At 44.6% G+C, this 21,690-nt stretch overlaps 1 protein-coding gene across 3 annotated transcripts; it reads left to right on the top strand.

The window, feature by feature from the left end:
* The first annotated feature begins 1,619 nt into the window (after nt 1–1,619).
* LOC123144931 (E3 ubiquitin-protein ligase RMA1H1) lies at nt 1,620–4,628 on the top strand. Of its 3 annotated transcripts, XM_044564205.1 has the most exons (3): nt 1,620–2,195; nt 2,263–3,624; nt 3,710–4,628. In XM_044564205.1, exon 3 carries the CDS (start codon nt 3,741–3,743, stop codon nt 4,464–4,466), a length of 726 nt encoding a protein of 241 aa, XP_044420140.1. In that variant the 5' UTR covers nt 1,620–2,195; nt 2,263–3,624; nt 3,710–3,740; the 3' UTR covers nt 4,467–4,628. The 3 variants fall into 3 exon arrangements, with proteins under 3 accessions (XP_044420140.1, XP_044420139.1, XP_044420138.1); XM_044564204.1 differs by having other exon boundaries at nt 1,620–3,624; XM_044564203.1 differs by lacking the exon at nt 2,263–3,624 and having other exon boundaries at nt 1,632–2,195.
* The last annotated feature ends 17,062 nt before the right edge of the window (nt 4,629–21,690 follow it).

Genomic DNA, 21,690 nt, shown 5'->3' with positions numbered 1-21,690 from the left:
GATGTTCTCACGAAGCGCCTACGATGACTTCGTAAATCTGAAAATGATATGCTGGCTTAGTCTTTCGAAGATGCTCATAGGGGTAGGATGTGCGTGTATGTGTTCATAGGGATGAGTATATGTGCGTATGTATGAGCGCTTGCGTCTGTACTATGTTCAAAAACAAAAAATGATGGACCTTTTTATTTTTATTTTCCTTATTAGGTTTTGTTTCCAGAAGGTGGTGGCGGTGGTGTGGCGTGTTGAATAAGTTTTCTTTGGCATCTTCTCACCTCAATGAGTCTGGCATCGGGGAAGAGCATGCCAGAGTTTGTATCGCTAGATTTGTTTGCCCTCTTCGAATTTTGATAGTTGGTGTGTCTATCAAAAAAAATACGAAGAATATGGAACGTGTATATAAAAGGTTGACACCAAAATCTATATTTAAAAAATTATTAATCTTGTAACTGAAAAATGTTGAATTTGAACAACAAAAATCTTTCAGATGTATACCAAAAATGTACTGTATAATTTGAAAATGTTGAACGTTTATAAAAATATATTCCTGCCCTATATGGAAAGAGAGAGAAAAAACCAATGAAAATCGACAAAAGAAACAACAAAACACAGAAAACTAATTAAAACCAGTGCAACAGAATGAAAACTGTGAATACTGAGAAAGAAACAAAGAAAAAACAAAACCGATAAAACTAAGAAAGAAACAAAAAAAATCCCTCTGTAAAGAAATATAAAAGATTTTAGATCACTATTTTAGTGATCTAAATACTCTTATATTTGTTTACAGAGAGGAAACAAAAGGAGAAATGATTGAAACGGAGAAAGAAAAATAACCAAAGAAAAAAGGAAACCAATAAAAACAGTGAAGAAACGAAAAAACCATTGAAAACAAAAATAATAGAAAACCAGAAAAAAATCAGTGTAGAAAAAAAAAAGAGAAAACGTAAAGAAGCGAAGAAGAAAAAAAACAGAGGAAACCGAAGCAATGGCCCAACCAGCAGCGAGCAGGCGAGGTATGCACGGCTATGGGCTGGCCTAATACTGTACGAGCGCTACGATTTCTTCGATCTCAGGTTGAGCGAGATATAGCTCCCGCTACATTTTCCTCCCTTTGCTTGGGCGCTGCGATTCCAGACAATCTGATCCTCGTGAGTCCTGTGATCGAGGGCGTGAGGACAAAAGTTTCTGCCTAATCAAATCAATGGTTGGTGACAACAATCATGAGGTGATTAAGATGATTGCTGCAGAAAAGCCACAAGCGTACGCAGCCGGGAAAGGCTCTCGCCGCTGGTCGTCGTACGCGGGACCGGCATTCTGGAATGCACGCTAGCTAGGCAGTTAGCAGTAGCACCACGAGTTGCAAGCGTACAAGGATGAGGCGCAACTGAAAATGCGGCGGCCCACGGCCATCGTGAGGAGCTCAGCGCGCGTGGAGCAAACGGTGAGGGCGAGCAGCTCTGCAAGCAAGCACACAAATCATCTATCGGAATTGCGCGGAAGAGGAAACAATACACCACAACCATGCACGCTGTGACTGATCGGATGATAGAGACGAGGACTTCACCTGACAACGAGCTCCAGGATCCCGATATTGCGTCGGACTCCGGAGTCTCTTCGTTTATCCACTGCAACTACTACAGGGGCAGCCTACTTTGCTGTTTCCGCTTGCTTTTCTCTCTCTTTTGTTTTTTTGTTCCTTTTTTCATGCTTGAGCACTAGTGAGAGTGAGAGCACTCGTGACGTCGTGTATGTCGCAGGATCTAACAAGGGAGAAGGAACCGAACGGACAAAATTCTCGGCAGGATCAGATTCAGAGCACAGCACCCACCGCCACCGGACGGAAACAAAGCAGAGCAACCGCTCTCTGCTCCTGCTCGGCTGCTCCCCTTGACAATGACGAGTACCGTCGCCACCTCCCAGCACAGGAAGCCGGCGACTTCCCGCTTTGGTTAGGCCTGCCGTCCACGCCCCGGCGACTCATTTTTCTTCGTTCCGTTGGTATGTGTATGTCCCACAGCTGCTGGTGATGTCGACGGCGCGTTCGTCGCCTCCACAAGTCATCTCTCGCTCCCCGCCTATATATACGCTGCCGCTCCGGTTCCCGTCCCACAAGACTCATCCCGTGTCCCGTCCTTCGCGCGGAGCCCCGAGAGAGGACGGGAGGGGGAAGGTCGGCCGTGCGCGTGCTGCTATCGCAGGTCCGTCCTTGTCCATGGATTCATTATCCGATGTTATGGCTGTGTTTTGATACGCTTTGCGTTTTAGGTTGATTCATGAGGGTGTGACGTTGCAGCTTTACTCTTCTTGATTCGGCCCCTTCTTAAATTACAATAATAGCTTTGATAAGTGGTTTCTCTGTTCTTGGCTCAGGGGTCTCTGGGTTCAGTCTAGGCCGCTAGGCTTGTTTCTTTCATAGCTCTACCCGGTTTTAATTTTTGCTAGATCAATCTGCACTGTTATTATCTTCAACAACCAGATTGTGTTGGTCTTCCTTCCAATTGATGTGGGAATTTCTGGTCTCCAAGAGCAAATGAATGCTCAGATAACATCATTTCAACGATATAACTGCATATGGTTTAATAATTTGGGTGCCATTAGCCATTAAGAGAGTCCATGACTACTGTCAGATCATAATATTGCACACTGTTCATCATCTCTGTACCTGATGATGCCAACAGCGTTCTTAATAGCCACAGATGTTTAGTCCAACAACTGCATAAGAAGGACGTGCCTGGAGGTCTACTAAGTCAAAAGTTGTTGGCTGAATTATATATCCTTGTTATCAAGCCTATCAACCATTACCTTCCCTTTGTTTATTGTTCTTGTCTTCTCAAAGATCACTAGATATGCTTGCAGCCGAGCGCTTTGTTGTGTTCAGTCCCGTTGAGTATATACCGCCAAAGCTTTGAGTTGTGCAAGGAATTGATGCGCAACTCAGTCTCTGAAAATTGTTAAAGCACTGATTGCCATTTTAGCAATAATCATTATGATAGGCTTGCATCCTCCTTCCTACCATTCGCTGTGTGGTCAATTCTGTCTCCTTGGTCTTGTCTTGTCTTAAAGAAAACAAGGATAACATCAGGTCGGTGTTTCAGTGATCTGGCGACCTTATCCAAAGCCATTGTCTAGGAGCTAGGACGCACGTTAATTCGCTTGAGAAGCAGGTTAGGGAAATGCCAAAAATAATTAGTGAAAAGGCTTATGTAGTAGTAGTACTACTAGTATAAATAATGACACAAGAGGCATCCTGCCAAGGTCAGTCACATAGTGCATTACGTAACGTTTTCTACTCCTTGTCTGAAGTAGTAGTAGTACCTTGTTTAGCACGGGACCCTCTTAGGTTTGGCTAGGCTGATTACGACACAACAATATCCTGAAAATTCTCTGGGCCAAGCAACCCCATGGTTCCCTTTCTTACAGTTGTAGCATGTGTCCCTTTCGGATCTTGGTGACACTGCCCACCTTGTCACGACGGCGTCCACACATGAACCCGGACGGCACCGCGCGCCACAAATCTGCAATTTTGCGTGGCTTGCTCCGTCCCTCTCGTTAGTTGTCCTGCCCTAGTCGGATTGATGATAATCTCACTACGGTTTGATCAAGATGTCTACCTTGAATTATTGATTGGTGAGCTTTTTGTTCAGTGGCCATCTTCTCGCTGCGCGTCTCTCTCGTTTGTGTAATCCGACCGACCTTTTGGTTCCTTTTGCAGCGCCGTGAACTGTCGAAGGTGCAAGAGCAGGATGAATCAGGTTAGCGAGGAGCCTAGGGATGATCCGTCCAAGAGAGTGAGCGGGGGCGCGCCGGCGGCGGCCCGCGCCGGCTGCTTCGACTGCAACATCTGCCTGGACTTCGCGGTGGAGCCGGTGGTCACCCTCTGCGGCCATCTCTACTGCTGGCCTTGCATTTACGAGTGGCTGCGCCGCGACGCCGGCGGCGGCACCATCTCGACGGCAGGGCGGCCGTGCCCCGTGTGCAAGGCCGCGCTCACGCTGGACTCGCTCGTGCCGCTCTACGGCCGTGGCGGCAGCCGGTCCAGCAAGTCACGGCTCCACCCGGCCCTTCCGCGCCGGCCGACCGTGCACCGGGGAGCCGTCGAGCAACAGAGAGCGCAAACCAGCGGTGGCAGTGGCCGCCGGCACGTGAGCACGGAACCCGATTCGCCAACTCGTTCATCCCGTCACGCGCATGTCGGTGCCGCGCAGTTCGACATCATGTACCCTCCTCCGGCCCTGGGGCGCGGCATGAACGCGATGAACTCGACGGCCGGCGGGGTGCTCGGAGGGATGGCCCTGGCGTTGCTCCCCTGGGTGTTCGGTGGCCAGGCGCCGGCGCCGAGCTACCCCCTGGGCGAGCTGCAAAACCTGAGCCCTAGGCTGAGGCGGCAGCACATGGAGGTGGAGAGGTCTTTGCATCAGTTATTGTTCTTCCTCTTTGTGTTCGTAGTGCTGTGCCTGCTCTTGTTCTGATCTCCCGGAGCACATTCGTGCAACTTCTGTACAGATAGCGTGTCGTGTACATAGTACAACTCTTAAAAGAGGTCATGTGTTAGCACTATTAACCAAATGTCCAGCCTACCTGCTGTTGTGACAAGTTCGATCATACATGAACAAACAACTCCTGTAGTGTCATACGCGCCTCAGTACTGACAGGAACCGAGGGAGTCATTTTGTTTGTAGTACATGGAAACCGACGGAGTCCTTTCCTGGCAAAACACAAAGGATGCATTGATGAAAGGAAATCTGTTTTCAAAATGTAAACTCTCAACAGTGGCGGAGACAGACCTACTAGAATAGTTGGGGCTATAGCCCTAGGCCTAGTAACATTGGACTTTGTAACTCCTTCCTACAAAATATACGAAATAACTGTACTGCATCACTCAAAAAAGCTTAGCCCTAGGCGTAACTCGATACTATCTCCGCCACCGACTCTCAAGAGATCGACTCACGCTCATGTACTTGAACAATCATATGCAGAAAGCCTTACAAAGTTAGAACAACAGTTCAGGCCTTAAGACTACGACTAAGACATCCGAAATCGTTCCGCTGTGTCTATACCTCGCTTAGTGCGGGTTGGAGCGAGCAGTCGCATCAGGCGTCATAAAATGGGACGGCCCAGGTAGGTTTCAGCTAAGTTCGTCTTTTCACCTTTTTTGCTTTGTTTGATATTTTATTCTTATTTTCGAAAATATTGTAAATACACATATTTCAAAACATAGAATCAATAAAAAAAAGTAAGATAGTGAATTTGAAAAATGTTAACACAATGCAAAACAAATGTTACCTTAATTCAAAAAAATTGCTGTTAGAAAAAGAAATGAAGAAAATCAATGAAAACCGAAAAAGAAACAAAGAATCCAAAAAACCATTAAAAAGGGAAAATCTGTGAAAACCGAGAAAAATAAAGAAAAATAAAGAAAACCAAACATAAAAGAAGGAAAAGAAAAACCAGTGAAAACAAAGGAAATAAAAGTTACAACAAAGAAAAAAGGGAAAACTGAAGAAAACCTGTGAAAAAAATCCAAAGAAAGCGTAAAAATAGAGAAAAGAATAGAAGGAAACTGGACCTACAGTGAGCGAACCTACAGCGAGGAACCATATGCTAATGGGCCAGCCTGCTCACGTTGCGCCTCACCCGAAAGCTGCTTCCATTTAGGCCACCTCCAAAGTAAAGTATAGCAGGCAGGCTGACTTTTTTTAGAAGCAATAGGATGAAGATAACTTTTTTCTCCCTAATAAAAGTGAAGCTCTTTCCTGCATCGACATGTGGGCCAAAGTTGTCAGCATGTGCAGATTGTTTCCCTTGCGGGTCGGCCCACTCGCACTGTGCCTGACACGAGATTTGCTTCCATCTCACTATAAGCGAGATCTCGCGAAGTCATTTAGGCCACCTCCAAAGTGAAGCATAGCAAGCATGCTGACTTTTTCTTAGAAGCAATAGGGTGGAAATAATTTTTTCACTCCCTAATTAAAGTGAGGAAAAAGTCCAAAACAAACCTTGAACTTGTAGACAAAAGCTAAATCAAACCCCGAACTCCCAATCCCTAAAATCAGCACACCAAACTCTCTAATCCCACAAATGTCTAATTTTTCTCAGTACCCAATGTACATTTTTAATGCACATATGAAAAAAAAATTAGTAAACTTTTGATATTTTCAAATACGATATATACATTTTTCAAATAAATATTTTCCAAACTTTTTGAATACAAGGTAATATTTTTCAAACTACATGTTTCACATTTTCTAAATGATAATAAACATTTTATAAAACTACAAGAACATTCCTTTAAGGGTATGACACATTTTTTTACAAACACGCAAATATTTTTTACATTGTACACACTTTTTTTTAAATGTCACAAACGCATTTTTGAAACTCGTGAACATTCTTGAATGACATGAGTATTATTATTGTAATGCCCGGATAATTAAGCTACAGTAATCTCCTGCTAATGATGACATGTCATCGCATTTACTGTTGCTAAATCCTGAAAGCTTGGGAGAAAGACCTTTAACTATTAAACAAGTATGACCGTGCAGCTGTCCTGGAAGATGCAGACACACTATAAACGCTCTTCGCTCCTCGGCTGCGGGTCCCTCCATGATGTATCCGGCCTACTTCACTTATGAGATTGTGTGCCACATTTTCTCACAGAATTTCAAGCTAGATGAGGTGAACTAGTATGACGGGAGCTGGGACACTGGGGTTTGGGTAACCGACTACATTATCGCGGTCCAGGTGGCTAACGACGATCTGACACGCCGTCAAGCATCTAGCCCTCATGCTAAAGGGATCCACTTGGGCTTGATTAAACACCCTTGTGCCCTGGGTCCATTGGCAGCTAGGGTGATTTGCAAGCCGAGTTCATAGATCAATTCCAAGGCACCTAGTCTGGCCTGCTCATGTCGATGACTTAGGTAATCTGGACCAAGGAGAGAACGAAATGGTGTGCCACTACTGGACGCGGTGATTGAAGAACAGAAATAAAATCGTCGATTGCCATGATGCCGAGGACATTGTTGCATTCAAGAATGGTGTGTCTGATGAATTCCTCACAAGAGATTTTGGGGAGTACAGGCCCAAGAACCATGCCGATCTTGATGGATAAGGTAACCAGGTACTGTTCCCCTGAGTTCGTGTGGTTCTCCAAGCAGAAGGTGCACGATGGGGACCCTGGCAGGTTCGGTATGAAGAGCGCGGGAAATCTAAACGCAACCGCAAGAATGATAATGGCGACGACCAAGTAATTAAAGTTTCACATGTGGTGGTGCTTGTGAAGGAAATATGCCCTAGAGGCAATAATAAAGTTGTTATTTATATTTCCTTATATCATGATAAATGTTTATTATTCATGCTAGAATTGTATTAACCGGAAACTTAGTACATGTGTGAATACATAGACAAACAGAGTGTCACTAGTTTGCCTCTACTTGACTAGCTCGTTGAATCAAAGATGGTTAAGTTTCCTAGCCATAGACATGAGTTGCCATTTGATTAACGGGATCACATCATTAGAGAATGATGTGATTGACTTGACCCATCCGTTAGCTTAGCAAGATGATCGTTTAGTTTTTTGCTATTGCTTTCTTCATGACTTATACATGTTCCTATGACTATAAGATTATGCAACTTCCGAATACCGAAGGAATACTTAGTGTGCTATCAAACGTCACAACGTAACTGGGTGATATAAAGATGCTCTACAGGTGTCTCCGATGGTGTTTGTTGAGTTGGCATAGATCGAGATTAGGATTTGTCACTCCGAGTATCGGAGACGTATCTCTGGGCCCTCTCGGTGATGCATATCACTATAAGCCTTGCAAGCAATGTGACTAATGAGTTAGTTGCGGGATGATGCATTACAGAACGAGTAAAGAGACTTCCCGGTAACGAGATTGAACTAGGTATTGAGATACCGGCGATCGAATCTTGGGCAAGTAACATACCGATGACAAAGGGAACAACGTATGTTGTTATGCGGTTTGACCGATAAAGATCTTCATAGAATATGTAGGAACCAATATGAGCATCCAGGTTCCGCTATTGGTTATTGACCGGAGACGAGTCTCGGTCATGTCTACATAGTTCTCGAACCCGTAGGGTCCGCACGCTTAACGTTCGGTGACGATCGGTATTATGAGTTTATGTGTTTTGATGTACCAAATGTAGTTCGGAGTCCCAGATGTGATCACGGACATGACGAGGAGTCTCGAAATGGTCGAGACATAAAGATTGATTTATTGGACGGCTATGTTCGGACACTGGAAGTGTTCCGGATAAAACCGGAGTGCCGGAGGGTTACCGGAACCCCCCTGGGAAGTTATTGGGCCCTTAGTGGGCTTTAGGGGAGAGAGAGGGCAGCAGCCAGGAGGTGGCGCCCCCCAAGGGAGTCCGAATTGGACTAGGGGAGGGGGGTGCGGCCCCTCTTTCCCTCTCCCTCCCCCTCTCCTTCCTTCCCCCTCCTAGTAGGACTAGGAAAGGAGGAATCCTACTACTAGGAGAAGGATTCCTCCCCCCTTGGCGTGCCCTCTAGGTCCGGCCGGCCTCCTCCTCCCCTCCTTTATATACGGGGGAAGGGGCACCCCATAGACACACAAGTTGATTGTTTAGCCATGTGCGGTGCCCCCCTCCACAGATTTCCACCTCGGTCATATCGTTGTAGTGTTTAGGTGAAGCCCTGTGTCGGTAACTTCATCATCACCATCATCACGCCGTCGTGCTGACGAAGCTCTCCCTCGACACTCAGCTGGATCTAGAGTTCGTGGGACGTCACCGAGCTGAACATGTGCAGATCGCGGAGGTGCCGTACTTTCGGTACTAGGATCGGTCGGATCGTGAAGACGTACGACTACATCAACCGCGTTGTCATAACGCTTCCGCTTTTGGTCTACGAGGGTACGTGGACAACACTCTCCCCTCTCATTGCTATGCATCACCTAGATGGATCTTACGTGTGCGCAGGATTTTTTTTTGAAATTACTGCGTTCCCCAACAGTGGCATCCGAGCCAGGTCTATGCGTAGATGTTATATGCACGAGTAGAACACAAAGAGTTGTGGGCGATAATAGTCATACTGCTTACCAGCATGTCACACTTTGATTTGGCAGTATTGTTGGATGAAGCGGCCCGGACCGACATTACGCGTACGCTTACGCGAGACTGGTTCTACCGACGTGCTTTGCACACAGGTGGCTGGCGGGTGTCAGTTTCTCCAACTTTAGTTTAATCGAGTGTGACTACGCCCGATCCTTGTTGAAGGTTAAAACAACGCACTTGACGAAAAATCGTTGTGGTTTTGATGCGTAGGTAAGAACGGTTCTTGCTCAGCCCGTAGCAGCCACGTAAAACTTGCAACAACAAAGTAGAGGACGTCTAACTTGTTTTTGCAGGGCATGTTGTGATGTGATATGGTCAAGACTTGATGCTAAATTTTATTGTATGATATGATCATGTTTTGTAACAGAGTTATCGGCAACTGGCAGGAGCCATATGGTTATCGCTTTATTGTATGCAATGTAATCGCCCTGTAATTGTTTTTTACTTTATCACTAAGCGGTAGCGATAGTCGTAGAAGTAATAGTTGGCAAGACGACAACGATGCTACGATGGAGATCAAGGTGTCGCGCCGGTGACGATGGTGATCATGACGGTGCTTTGGAGATGGAGATCAAAGGCACAAGATGATGATGGCCATATCATATCACTTATATTGATTGCATGTGATGCTTATCCTTTATGCATCTTATTTTGATTAGTTCGACGGTAGCATTATAAGATGATCTCTCACTAAATTTGTGTGGTACAAGTGTTCTCCCTGAGTATGCACCGTTGCGAAAATTCGTCGTGCCGAGACACCATGTGATGATCGGGTGTGATAAGCTCTACGTTCACATACAACGGGTGCAAGCCAGTTTTGCACACGCAGAATACTCGGGTTAAACTTGACGAGCCTAGCATATGCAGATATGGCCTCGGAACACTGAGACTGAAAGGTCGAGCGTGAATCATATAGTAGATATGATCAACATAGTGATGTTCACCATTGAAAACTAATCCATCTCACGTGATGATCGGACATGATTTAGTTGATTTGGATCACGTGATCACTTAGATGATTAGAGGGATGTCTATCTAAGTGGGAGTTCTTAAGTAATATGATTAATTGAACTTTAATTTATCATGAACTTAGTACCTGGTAGTATTTTGCATGTCTATGTTGTTGCAGATCAATGGCCCATGCTACTGTTCCTTTGAATTTTAATGCGTTCCTAGAGAAAGCTAAGTTGAAAGATGATGGTAGCAATTACACGGACTGGGTCCGTAACTTGAGGATTATCCTCATTGCTGCACAAAAGAATTATGTCTTGGAAGCACCGCTTGGTGCCAAGCCTGCTGCAGATGCTGCTGATGACGTTAAGAACATCTAGCAAAGCAAAGCTGATGACTACTCGATAGTTCAGTGTGCCATGCTTTACGACTTAGAACCGGGACTTCAACGTCATCTTGAATGTCATGGAGCATATCAGATGTTCCAGGAGTTGAACTTAATATTTCAAGCAAATGCCCGGATTGAGAGATATGAAGTCTCCAATAAGTTCTACAGCTGTAAAATGGAGGAGAATAATTCTGTCAGTGAACATATACTCAGAATGTTTGGGTATCACAACCACTTGACTCAGCTGGGAGTTAATCTTCCTGATGATAGTGTCATTGACGGAGTTCTTCAATCACTGCCACCAAGCTACAAGAGCTTCGTGATAAACTATAATATGCAAGGGATGGATAAGACAATTCCCGAGCTCTTCGCAATGCTAAAGGCTGCGGAGGTAGAAATAAAGAAGGAGCATCAAGTGTTGATGTTCAACAAGACCACCAGTTTCAAGAAAAATGGTAAAGGGAAGAAGGGGAACTTCAAGAAGAATGGCAAGCAAGTTGCTGCTTAAGTGAAGAAGCCCAAGTCTGGACCTAAGCCTGAGACTGAGTGCTTCTACTGCAAAGGGACTGGCCACTGGAAGCAGAACTGCCCCAAGTATTTGGCGGATAAGAAGGATGGAAAGGTGAACAAAGGTATATGTGATATACATGTTATTGATGTGTACCTTACTAATGCTCGCAGTAGTGCCTGGGTATTTGATACTGGTTCTGTTGCTAATATTTGCAACTCGAAACAGGGACTACGGATTAAGCGAAGATTGGCTAATGATGAGGTGACGATGCGCGTGGGAAATGGTTCCAAAGTCGATGTGATCACGGTCGGCACGCTACCTCTACATCTACCTTCGGTATTAGTTTTAGACTTGAATAATTGTTATTTGGTGCCAGCGTTAAGCATGAACATTATATCTGGATCTTGTTTGATGTGAGACGGTTATTCATATAAATCTGACAATAATGGTTGTTCTATTTATATGAGTAATATCTTTAATGGTCATGCACCCTTGAAGAGTGGTATATTTTTGTTGAATCTCGATAGCAGTGACACCCATATTCATAATATTGAAGCCAAAAGATGCAGAGTTGATAATGATAGTGCAACTTATTTGTGGCACTGTCGTTTGGGTCATATTGGTGTCAAGCGCATGAAGAAACTCCATTCTGATGGACTTTTGGAATCACTTGATTATGAATCACTTGGTACTTGCGAACCATGCCTCATGGGCAAGATGGCCAAAACTCCGTTCTCCGGAACAATGGAGCGAGCAATAGATTTACTGGAAATCATACATACCGATGTATGTGGTCCAATGAACATTGAGGCTCGCGATGGGTATCGTTATTTTCTGACCTTCACACATGATTTGAGCAGATATGGGTATTTCTACTTGCTGAAACATAAGTCTAAAACATTTGAAAAGTTCAAAGAATTTCAGAGTGAAGTGGAAAATTATCGTAACAAGAAAATAAAGTTTCTGCGATCTGATCGTGGAGGAGAATATTTGAATTATGAGTTTGGTCTTAATTTGAAACAATGCAGAATAGTTTCGCAACTCACGCCACCTAGAACACCACAGCGTAATGGTGTGTCCGAACGTCGTAATCGTACTTTACTAGATATGGTACGATCTATGATGTCTCTTACTGATTTACCGCTATCGTTTTGGGGTTATGCTTTAGAGACAGCTGCATTCACGTTAAATAGGGCACCATCGAAATCCGTTGAGACGACGCCTTATGAACTGTGGTTTGGCAAGAAACCAAAGTTGTCGTTTATTAATGTTTGGGGCTGCGATGCTTATGTGAAAAAGCTTCAACCTAATAAGCTCGAACCCAAATCGGAGAAATGTGTCTTCATAGGATACCCAAAGGAAACTGTTGTGTACACCTTCTATCACAGATCCGAAGGCAAGACATTTGTTGCTAAGAATGGATCCTTTCTAGAGAAGGAGTTTCTCTCGAAAGAAGTGAGTGGGAGGAAAGTAGAACTTGATGAGGTAATTGTACCTGCTCCCTTATTGGAAATTAGTTCATCACAGAAACCAGTTTCTGTGACACCTACACCAATCAGTGAAGAAGCTAATGATATTGATCATGAAACTTCAGATCAAGTTACTACCGAACCTCGTAGGTCAACCAGAGTAAGATCCGCACCAGAGTGGTACGGTAATCCTATTCTGGAGGTCATGTTAATTGACCAAGGCGAACCTACGAGCTATGAAGAAGCGATGGTGAGCCCAGATTCCGCAAAATGGCTTGAGGCCATGAAATCTGAGATGGGATCCATGTATGATAACAGAGTGTAGACTTTGGTTGACTTGCCTGATGATCGGCAAGCCATAGAGAATAAATGGATCTTCAAGAAGAAGACTGACGCTGACAGTAATGTTACTGTCTACAAAGCTCGACTTGTTGCAAAAGGTTTTCGACAAGTTCAAGGAGTTGACTACGATGAGACTTCCTCACCCGTAGCGATGCTTAAGTCTGTCCGAATCATGTTAGCAATTGCCGCATTTTATGATTATGAAATTTGGCAAATGGATGTCAAAACTGCATTTCTGAATGGATTTCTGGAAGAAGAGCTGTATATGATGCAACCAGAAGGTTTTGTCGATCCAAAGGGAGCTAACAAAGTGCGCAAGCTCCAGCGATCCATTTATGGACTGGTACAAGCCTCTCGGAGTTGGAATAAACATTTTGATAGTGTGATCAAAGCATATGGTTTTATACAGACTTTTGGAGAAGCCTGTATTTACAAGAAAGTGAGTGGGAGCTCTGTAGCATTTCTAATATTATATGTGGATGATATATTGCTAATTGGAAATGATATAGAATTTCTGGATAGCAACTTGAATAAGAGTTTTTCAATGAAAGACCTCGGTGAAGCTGCTTACATATTGGGCATCAAGATCTATCGAGATAGATCAAGACGCTTAATTGGACTTTCACAAAGCACATACCTTGACAAAGTTTTGAAAATGTTCAAAATGGATCAACCAAAGAAAGGGTTCTTGCCTGTGTTACAAGGTGTGAAGTTGAGTCAGACTCAATGCCCGACCACTGCAGAAGATAGAGAGAAAATGAAAAGTGTTCCCTATGCTTCAGCCATAGGCTCTATCATGTATGCAATGCTGTGTACCAGACCTGATGTGTGCCATGCTATTAGCTTAGCAGGGAGGTACCAAAGTGTTGGGGATCGTAGCAGAAATTAAAATTTTCTACGCAACACCAAGATCAATCTATGGAATTTACTAGCAACGAGAGGGGAGGAGTGCATCTACATACCCTTGTAGATCGCGAGCGGAAGCATTCAAGAGAACGGGGTTGATGGAGTCGTACTCGTCGTGATCCAAATCACCGATGATCCAAGCGCCGAACGGACGGCACCTCCGCGTTCAACACACGTACGGAGCGGTGACGTCTCCCACGCCTTGATCCAGCAAGGAGGAGGGAGAGGTTGAGGAAGAAGGCTCCAACAGCAGCACAACGGCGTGGTGGTGGTGGAGTGACAGTTCTCCGGCAGGGCTTCGCCAAGCACACGCGGAGGAGATGAGGTGTTGGGGAGGGGAGGGGCCACGCCTTGGATGTGTTGCTGCAGCCCTCCCCTCACCCTCTATTTATAGGGAGAAGGGGGAAGGGGGCCGGCCCCTCTAGATGAGATCTAGAGGGGGGGGGCGGCGGCCAAGGGGGGAGGGAGCTTGCCCCCCAAGCAAGGGGGGTGCCCCCCCTTTAGGGTTCCCCCCAAACCCTAGGCGCATGGGTCCTAGGGGGGTTGGCGCCCAGCCCACTAAGGGCTGGTTCCCTTCCACCTACAGCCCATAAGGCCCTCCGGGGCAGGTGGACCCTCCCGGTGGACCCCCGGAACCCCTCCGGTGGTCCCGGTACAATACCGGTATACCCCCGAATATTTCCGGTGACCGTATGGTGACTTCCCATATATAAATCTTTACCTCCGGACCATTCCGTTGAGACGACGCCTTATGAACTGTGGTTTGGCAAGAAACCCAAGTTGTCGTTTCTTAAAGTTTGGGGCTGCGATGCTTATGTGAAAAAGCTTCAACCTGATAAGCTCGAACCCAATTCGAAGAAATGTGTCTTCATAGGATACCCAAAGGAGACTGTTGGGTACACCTTCTATCACAGATTCGAAGGCAAGACATTCGTTGCTAAGAATGGATCCTTTCTAGAGAAGGAGTTTCTCTCGAAAGAAGTGAGTGGGAGGAAAGTAGAACTTGATGAGGAAACTGTACCTGCTCCCTTATTGGAAAGTAGTTCATCACAGAAATCAGTTCCTGTGACTACTACACCAATCAGTGAGGAAGCTAATGATGATGATCATATAACTTCAGATCAAGTTACTACTGAACCTCGTAGGTCAAGCAGAGTAAGATCCGCACCAGAGTGGTATGGTAATCCAGTTCTGGAGGTCATGTTACTTGACCATGACGAACCTACGAACTATGAGGAAGCGATGATGAGCCCAGATTCCGCGAAATGGCTTGAGGCCATGAAATCTGAGATGGGGTCCATGTATGAGAACAAAGTGTGGACTTTGGTTGACTTGCCCGATGATCAGCAAGCCATAGAGAATAAATGGATCTTCAAGAAGAAGACCGACGCTGACGGTAATGTTACTGTCTACAAAGCTCGACCTGTTGCGAAAGGTTTTCGACAAGTTCAAGGAATTGACTACGATGAGACATTCTCACCCGTAGCGATGCTTAAGTCCGTCCGAATCATGTTAGCAATTGCTGCATTGTATGATTATGAAATTTGGCAAATGGATGTAAAGACTGCATTCCTGAATGGATTTCTGGAAGAAGAGTTGTATATGATGCAACCCAAAGGTTTTATCAATCCAAAGGATGCTAACAAAGTGTGCAAGCTCAAGCGATCCATTTATGGACTGGTGCAAGCATCTCGGAGTTGGAATAAACGTTTTGATAGTGTGATCAAAGCATATGGTTTTATACAGACTTTTGCAGAAGCCTGTATTTACAAGAAATTGAGGGGGAGCTCTGTAGCATTTCTAACATTATATGTGGATGACATATTGTTGATTGGAAATGATATAAAATTTCTGATAGCATAAAAGGATACTTGAATAAGAGTTTTTCAATGGAAGACCTCGGTGAAGCTGCTTATATATTGGGCATCAAGATCTATAGAGATATATCAAGACGCTTAATTGGACTTTCACAAAGCACATACCTTGATAAAGTTTTGAAGAAGTTCAAAATGGATCAAGCAAAGAAAGGGTTCTTGCCTGTGTTACAAGGTGTGAAGTTGAGTCAGACTCAATGCCCGACCACTGCAGAAGATAGAGAGAAAATGAAAGTCATTCCTGAAGGAAATATGCCCTAGAGGCAATAATAAAGTTATTATTTATTTCCTTATATCATGATAAATGTTTATTATTCATGCTAGAATTGTATTTACCAGAAACATAATACATGTGTGAATACATAGACAAACAGAGTGTCACTAGTTTGCCTCTACTTGACTAGCTCGTTGATCAAAGATGGTTATGTTTCCGAGCCATAGACATGAGTTGTCATTTGATTAACGGGATCACATCATTAGGAGAATGATGTGATTGACTTGACCCATTCCGTTAGCTTAGCACTCGATCGTTTAGTATGTTGCTATTGCTTTCTTCATCACTTATACATGTTCCTATGACTATGAGATTATGCAACTCCCGTTTACCGGAGGAACACTTTGTGTGCTACCAAACGTCACAACGTAACTGGGTGATTATAAAGGTGCTCTACAGGTGTCTCTGAAGGTACTTGTTGGGTTGGCGTATTTCGAGATTAGGATTTGTCACTCCGATTGTCGGAGAGGTATCTATGGGCCCTCTCGGTAATGCACATCACTTAAGCCTTGCAAGCATTGCAACTAATGAGTTTGTTGCGGGATGATGTATTACGTAACGAGTAAAGAGACTTGCCGGTAACAAGATTGAACTAGGTATTGAGATACCGACGATCGAATCTCGGGCAAGTAACATACCGATGACAAAGGGAACAACGTATGTTGTTATGCGGTCTCACCGATAAAGATCTTCGTAGAATATGTGGGAGCCCATATGAGCATCCAGGTTCCGCTATTGGTTATTGACCGGAGACGTGTCTCGGTCATGTCTACATAGTTCTCGAACCCGTAGGGTCCGCACGCTTAAAGTTTCGATGATAGTTATATTATGAGTTTATATGTTTTGATGTACCGAAGGTTGTTCGGGAGTCTCGGATGTGATCACGGACATGACGAGGAGTCTCGAAATGGTCGAGACATAAAGATTGATATATTGGAAGCCTATATTTGGATATCGGAAGTGTTCCGGGTGAAATCGGGATTTTACCGGAGTACCGGGGGTTACCGGAACCCCCCCGGGGGCTTAATGGGCCTACATGGGCCTTAGTGGAAATAGAGGGCAGCAAGGGGAGTGTGGGGCGCGCCCCCCTAAGGCCAAACCGAATTGGTTTAGGGCAAGGGGGGCCGGCCCCCTCTTTCCTTCTCCTACTCTCCCTTTCCTTCCCCCTCTCCTACTAGGAATAGGAGGAGTCCTACTCCTAGTGGGAGTAGGACTCCCCCTTGGCGCGCCTCTCCCTGGCCGGCCGCCTCCTCCCCTTGCTCCTTTATATACGGGGGCAGGGGGGCACCCCATAGACACAACAATTGATCGTTTGATCTTTTAGCCGTGTGCGGTGCCCCCCTCCACCATAGTCCACCTCGATAATACTGTAGCAGTGCTTAGGCGAAGCCCTGTGTCGGTAGAACATCATCATCGTCACCATGTCGTCGTGCTGACGAAACTCTCCCTCAACACTCGGCTGGATCGGAGTTTGAGGGACGTCATCGGGCTGAACGTGTGCTGAACTCGGAGGTGCCGTACGTTCGGTACTTGATCGGTCGGATCGTGAAAACGTACGACTACATCAACCGCGTTGTGCTAACGCTTCCGCTTTCGGTCTACGAGGGTACGTGGACAACACTCTCCCCTCTCGTTGCTATGCATCACCATGATCTCGCGTGTGCGTAGATTTTTTTTTGAAATTACTACGTTCCCCAACAGTGGTATCCGAGCCTGGTTTTATGCGTTGATGTTATATGAATGAGTAGAACACAAGTGAGTTGTTGGCGATATAAGTCATTATACTAACCAGCATGTCATACTTTGGTTCGGCGGTATTGTTGGATGAAGCGGCCCGGACCGACATTACGCGTACGCTTACGCGAGACTGGTTCTCCCGACGTGCTTTGCACAGAGGTGGCTGGCGGGTGTCAGTTTCTCCAACTTTAGTTGAACCGAGTGTGGCTACGCCCGGTCCTTGCGAAGGTTAAAACAGCACCAACTTGACAAACTATCATTGTGGTTTTGATGCGTAGGTAAGAACGGTTCTTGCTAAGCCCAGTAGCAGCCACGTAAAACTTGCAACAACAAAGTAGAGGACATCTAACTTGTTTTTGCAGGGCATGTTGTGATGTGATATGGTCAAGACATGATGCTAAATTTTATTGTATGAGATGATCATGTTTTGTAACCGAGTTATCGACAACTGGCAGGAGCCATATGTTTGTCGCTTTATTGTATGCAATGCAATCGCCATGTAATGCTTTACTTTATCACTAAGCGGTAGCGATAGTCGTAGAAGCATAAGATTGGCGAGACGACAACGATGCTACGATGGAGATCAAGGTGTCGCGCCGGTGACGATGGTGATCATGACGGTGCTTCGGAGATGGAGATCACAAGCACAAGATGATGATGGCCATATCATATCACTTATATTGATTGCATGTGATGTTTTTCTTTTATGCATCTTATCTTGCGTTGATTGACGGTAGCATTATAAGATGATCCCTCACTAAATTATCAAAGTATAAGTGTTCTCCCTGAGTATGCACCGTTGCAAAAGTTCTTCGTGCTGAGACACCACGTGATGATCGGGTGTGATAGGCTCTACGTTCAAATACAACGGGTGCAAAACAGTTGCACACGCGGAATACTCAGGTTAAGCTTGACGAGCCTAGCATATAACAGATATGGCCTCGGAACACGGAGACCGAAAGGTCGAGCATGAATCATATAGTGGATATGATCAACATAGTGATGTTCACCGTTGAAACTACTCCATCTCACGTGATGATCGGACATGGTTTAGTTGATATGGATCACGTGATCACTTAGAGGATTAGAGGGATGTCTATCTAAGTGGGAGTTCTTAAGTAATATGATTAATTGAACTTAAATTTATCATGAAACTTAGTACCTGATTGTATCTTGCTTGTCTATGTTGATTGTAGATAGATGGCCCGTGCTGTTGTTCCGTTGAATTTTAATGCGTTCCTTGAGAAAGCAAAGTTGAAATATGATGGTAGCAATTACACGGACTGGGTCCGTAACTTGAGGATTATCCTCATTGCTTCACAGAAGAATTACGTCCTGGAAGCACCACTGGGTGCCAGACTTGCTGCAGGAGCAACACCAGATGTTACGAACGTCTGGCAGAGCAAAGCTGATGACTACTCGATAGTTCAGTGTGCCATGCTTTACGGCTTAGAACCGGATCTTCAACGATGTTTTGAACGTCATGGAGCATATGAGATGTTCCAGGAGTTGAAGTTAATATTTCAAGAAAATGCCCGGATTGAGAGATATGAAGTCTCCAATAAGTTCTACAGCTGCAAGATGGAAGAGAATAGTTCTGTCAGTGAGGATATACTCAAAATGTCTGGGTATAACAGTCACTTGATTCAACTGGGAGTTAATCTTCCGGATGATAGCGTCATTGACAGAATTCTTCAATCACTGCCACCAAGCTACAAGAGCTTCGTGATGAACTATAACATGCAAGGGATGGATAAGACGATTCCCAAGCTCTTCGCAATGCTAAAGGTTGTGGAGGTAGAAATCAAAAAGGAGCATCAAGTGTTGATGATCAATAAAACCACCAGTTTCAAGAAAAAGGGCAAAGGGAAGAAGAAGGGGAACTTCAAGAAGAACAACAAGCAAGTTGCTGTTCAGGAGAAGAAACCCAAGTCTGGACCTAAGCCTGAGACTGAGTGCTTCTACTGCAAGCAGACTGGTCACTGGAAGCGGAACTGCCCCAAGTATTTGGCGGATAAGAAGGATGGCAAGGTGAACAAAGGTATATGTGATATACATGTTATTGATGTGTACCTTACTAATGCTCGCAGTAGCACCTGGGTATTTGATACTGGTTCTGTTGCTAATATTTGCAACTCGAAGCAGGGGCTACGGATTAAGCGAAGATTGTCTACGGACGAGGTGACGATGCACGTGGGAAATGGTTCCAAAGTCGATGTGATCGCGGTCGGCACGCTACCTCTACATCTACCTTCGGGATTAGTTTTAGACCTAAATAATTGTTATTTGGTGCCAGCGTTAAGCATGAACATTATATCTGGATCTTGTTTGATGCGAGACGGTTATTCATTTAAATCAAAGAATAATGGTTGTTCTATTTATATGAGTAATATCTTTTATGGTCATGCACCCTTGAAGAGTGGTCTATTTTTGTTGAATCTCGATAGTGGTGATACACATATTCATAGTATTGAAGCCAAAAGATACAGAGTTGATAATGATAGTGCAACTTATTTGTGGCACTGCTGTTTAGGTCATATCGGTGTAAAGCGCATGAAGAAACTCCATACTGATGGACTTTTGGAACCACTTGATTATGAATCACTTGGTACTTGCGAACCGTGCCTCATGGGCAATATGACTAAAACGCCGTTCTCCGGAACTATGGAGAGAGCAACAGATTTGTTGGAAATCATACATATAGATGTATGTGGTCCGATGAATGTTGAGGCTCGTGGCGGATATCGTTATTTTCTCACCTTCACAAATGATTTAAGCAGATATGGGTATATCTACTTAATGAAACATAAGTCTGAAACATTTGAAAAGTTCAAAGAATTTCAGAGTGAAGTTGAAAATCATCGTAACAAGAAAATAAAATATCTACGATCTGATCGTGGAGGAGAATATTTGAGTTATGAGTTTGGTCTTCATTTGAAACAATGCGGAATAGTTTCGCAACTCACGCCACCCGGAAAACCACAGCGTAATGGTGTGTCCGAACGTCGTAATCGTACTTTACTAGATATGGCGCGATCTATGATGTCTCTTACTGATTTACCGCTATCGTTTTGGGGTTATGCTTTAGAGACGGTCGCATTCACGTTAAATAGGGCACCATCAAAATCCGTTGAGACGACGCCTTATGAACTGTGGTTTGGCATGAAACCAAAGTTGTCGTTTCATAAAGTTTGGGGCTGCGATGCTTATGTAAAAAGCTTCAACCTGATAAGCTCGAACCCAAATCGGAGAAATGTGTCTTCGTAGGATACCCAAAGGAGATTGTTGGGTACACCTTCTATCACAGATCCGAAGGCAAGACTTTTGTTGCTAAATTCGGAATTTTTCTGGAGAAGGAGTTTCTCTCGAAAGAAGTGAGTGGGAGGAAAGTGGAACTTGATGAGGTAACTGTACCTGCTCCCTTATTGGAAAGTAGTTCATCGCAGAAACCACTTTCTGCGACGCCTATACCAATTAGTGAGGAAGTTAATGATGATGATCATGGAACTTCAGATCAAGTTATTACTGAACCTCGTAGGTCAACCAGAGTAAGATCCGCACTAGAGTGGTACGGTAATCCTGTTTTGGAGGTTATGTTACTAGACCATGACGAACCTACGAACTATGAAGAAGCGATGGTGAGCCCAGATTCCGCAAAATGGCTTGAGGCCATGAAATCTGAGATGGGATCCATGTATGAGAACAAAGTGTGGACTTTGGTTGACTTGCCCGATGATCGGCAAGCAATTGAGAATAAATGGATCTTCAAGAAGAAGACTGACGCTGACGGTAATGTTACTGTCTATAAAGCTCGACTTGTTGCAAAAGGTTTTCGACAAGTTCAAGGGATTGACTACGATGAGACCTTCTCACCCGTAGCGATGCTTAAGTCTGTCCGAATCATGTTAGCAATTGCCGCATTTTATGATTATGAAATTTGGAAAATGGATGTCAAAACTGCATTCCTGAATGGATTTCTGGAAGAAGAGTTGTATATGATGCAACGGGAAGGTTTTGTCAATCCAAAGGGAGCTAACAAAGTGTGCAAGCTCCAGCGATCCATTTATGGATTGGTGCAAGCCTCTCGGAGTTGGAATAAATGCTTTGATAGTGTGATCAAAGCATTTGGTTTTGTACAGACT

This window comes from Triticum aestivum, chromosome 6D (genome assembly GCF_018294505.1).
Source record: "Triticum aestivum cultivar Chinese Spring chromosome 6D, IWGSC CS RefSeq v2.1, whole genome shotgun sequence".
Taxonomy (NCBI): domain Eukaryota; kingdom Viridiplantae; phylum Streptophyta; class Magnoliopsida; order Poales; family Poaceae; genus Triticum; species Triticum aestivum.
Note: the sequence above shows the minus strand (reverse complement) of the source record. Positions and strands in the feature narration are given on the sequence as shown.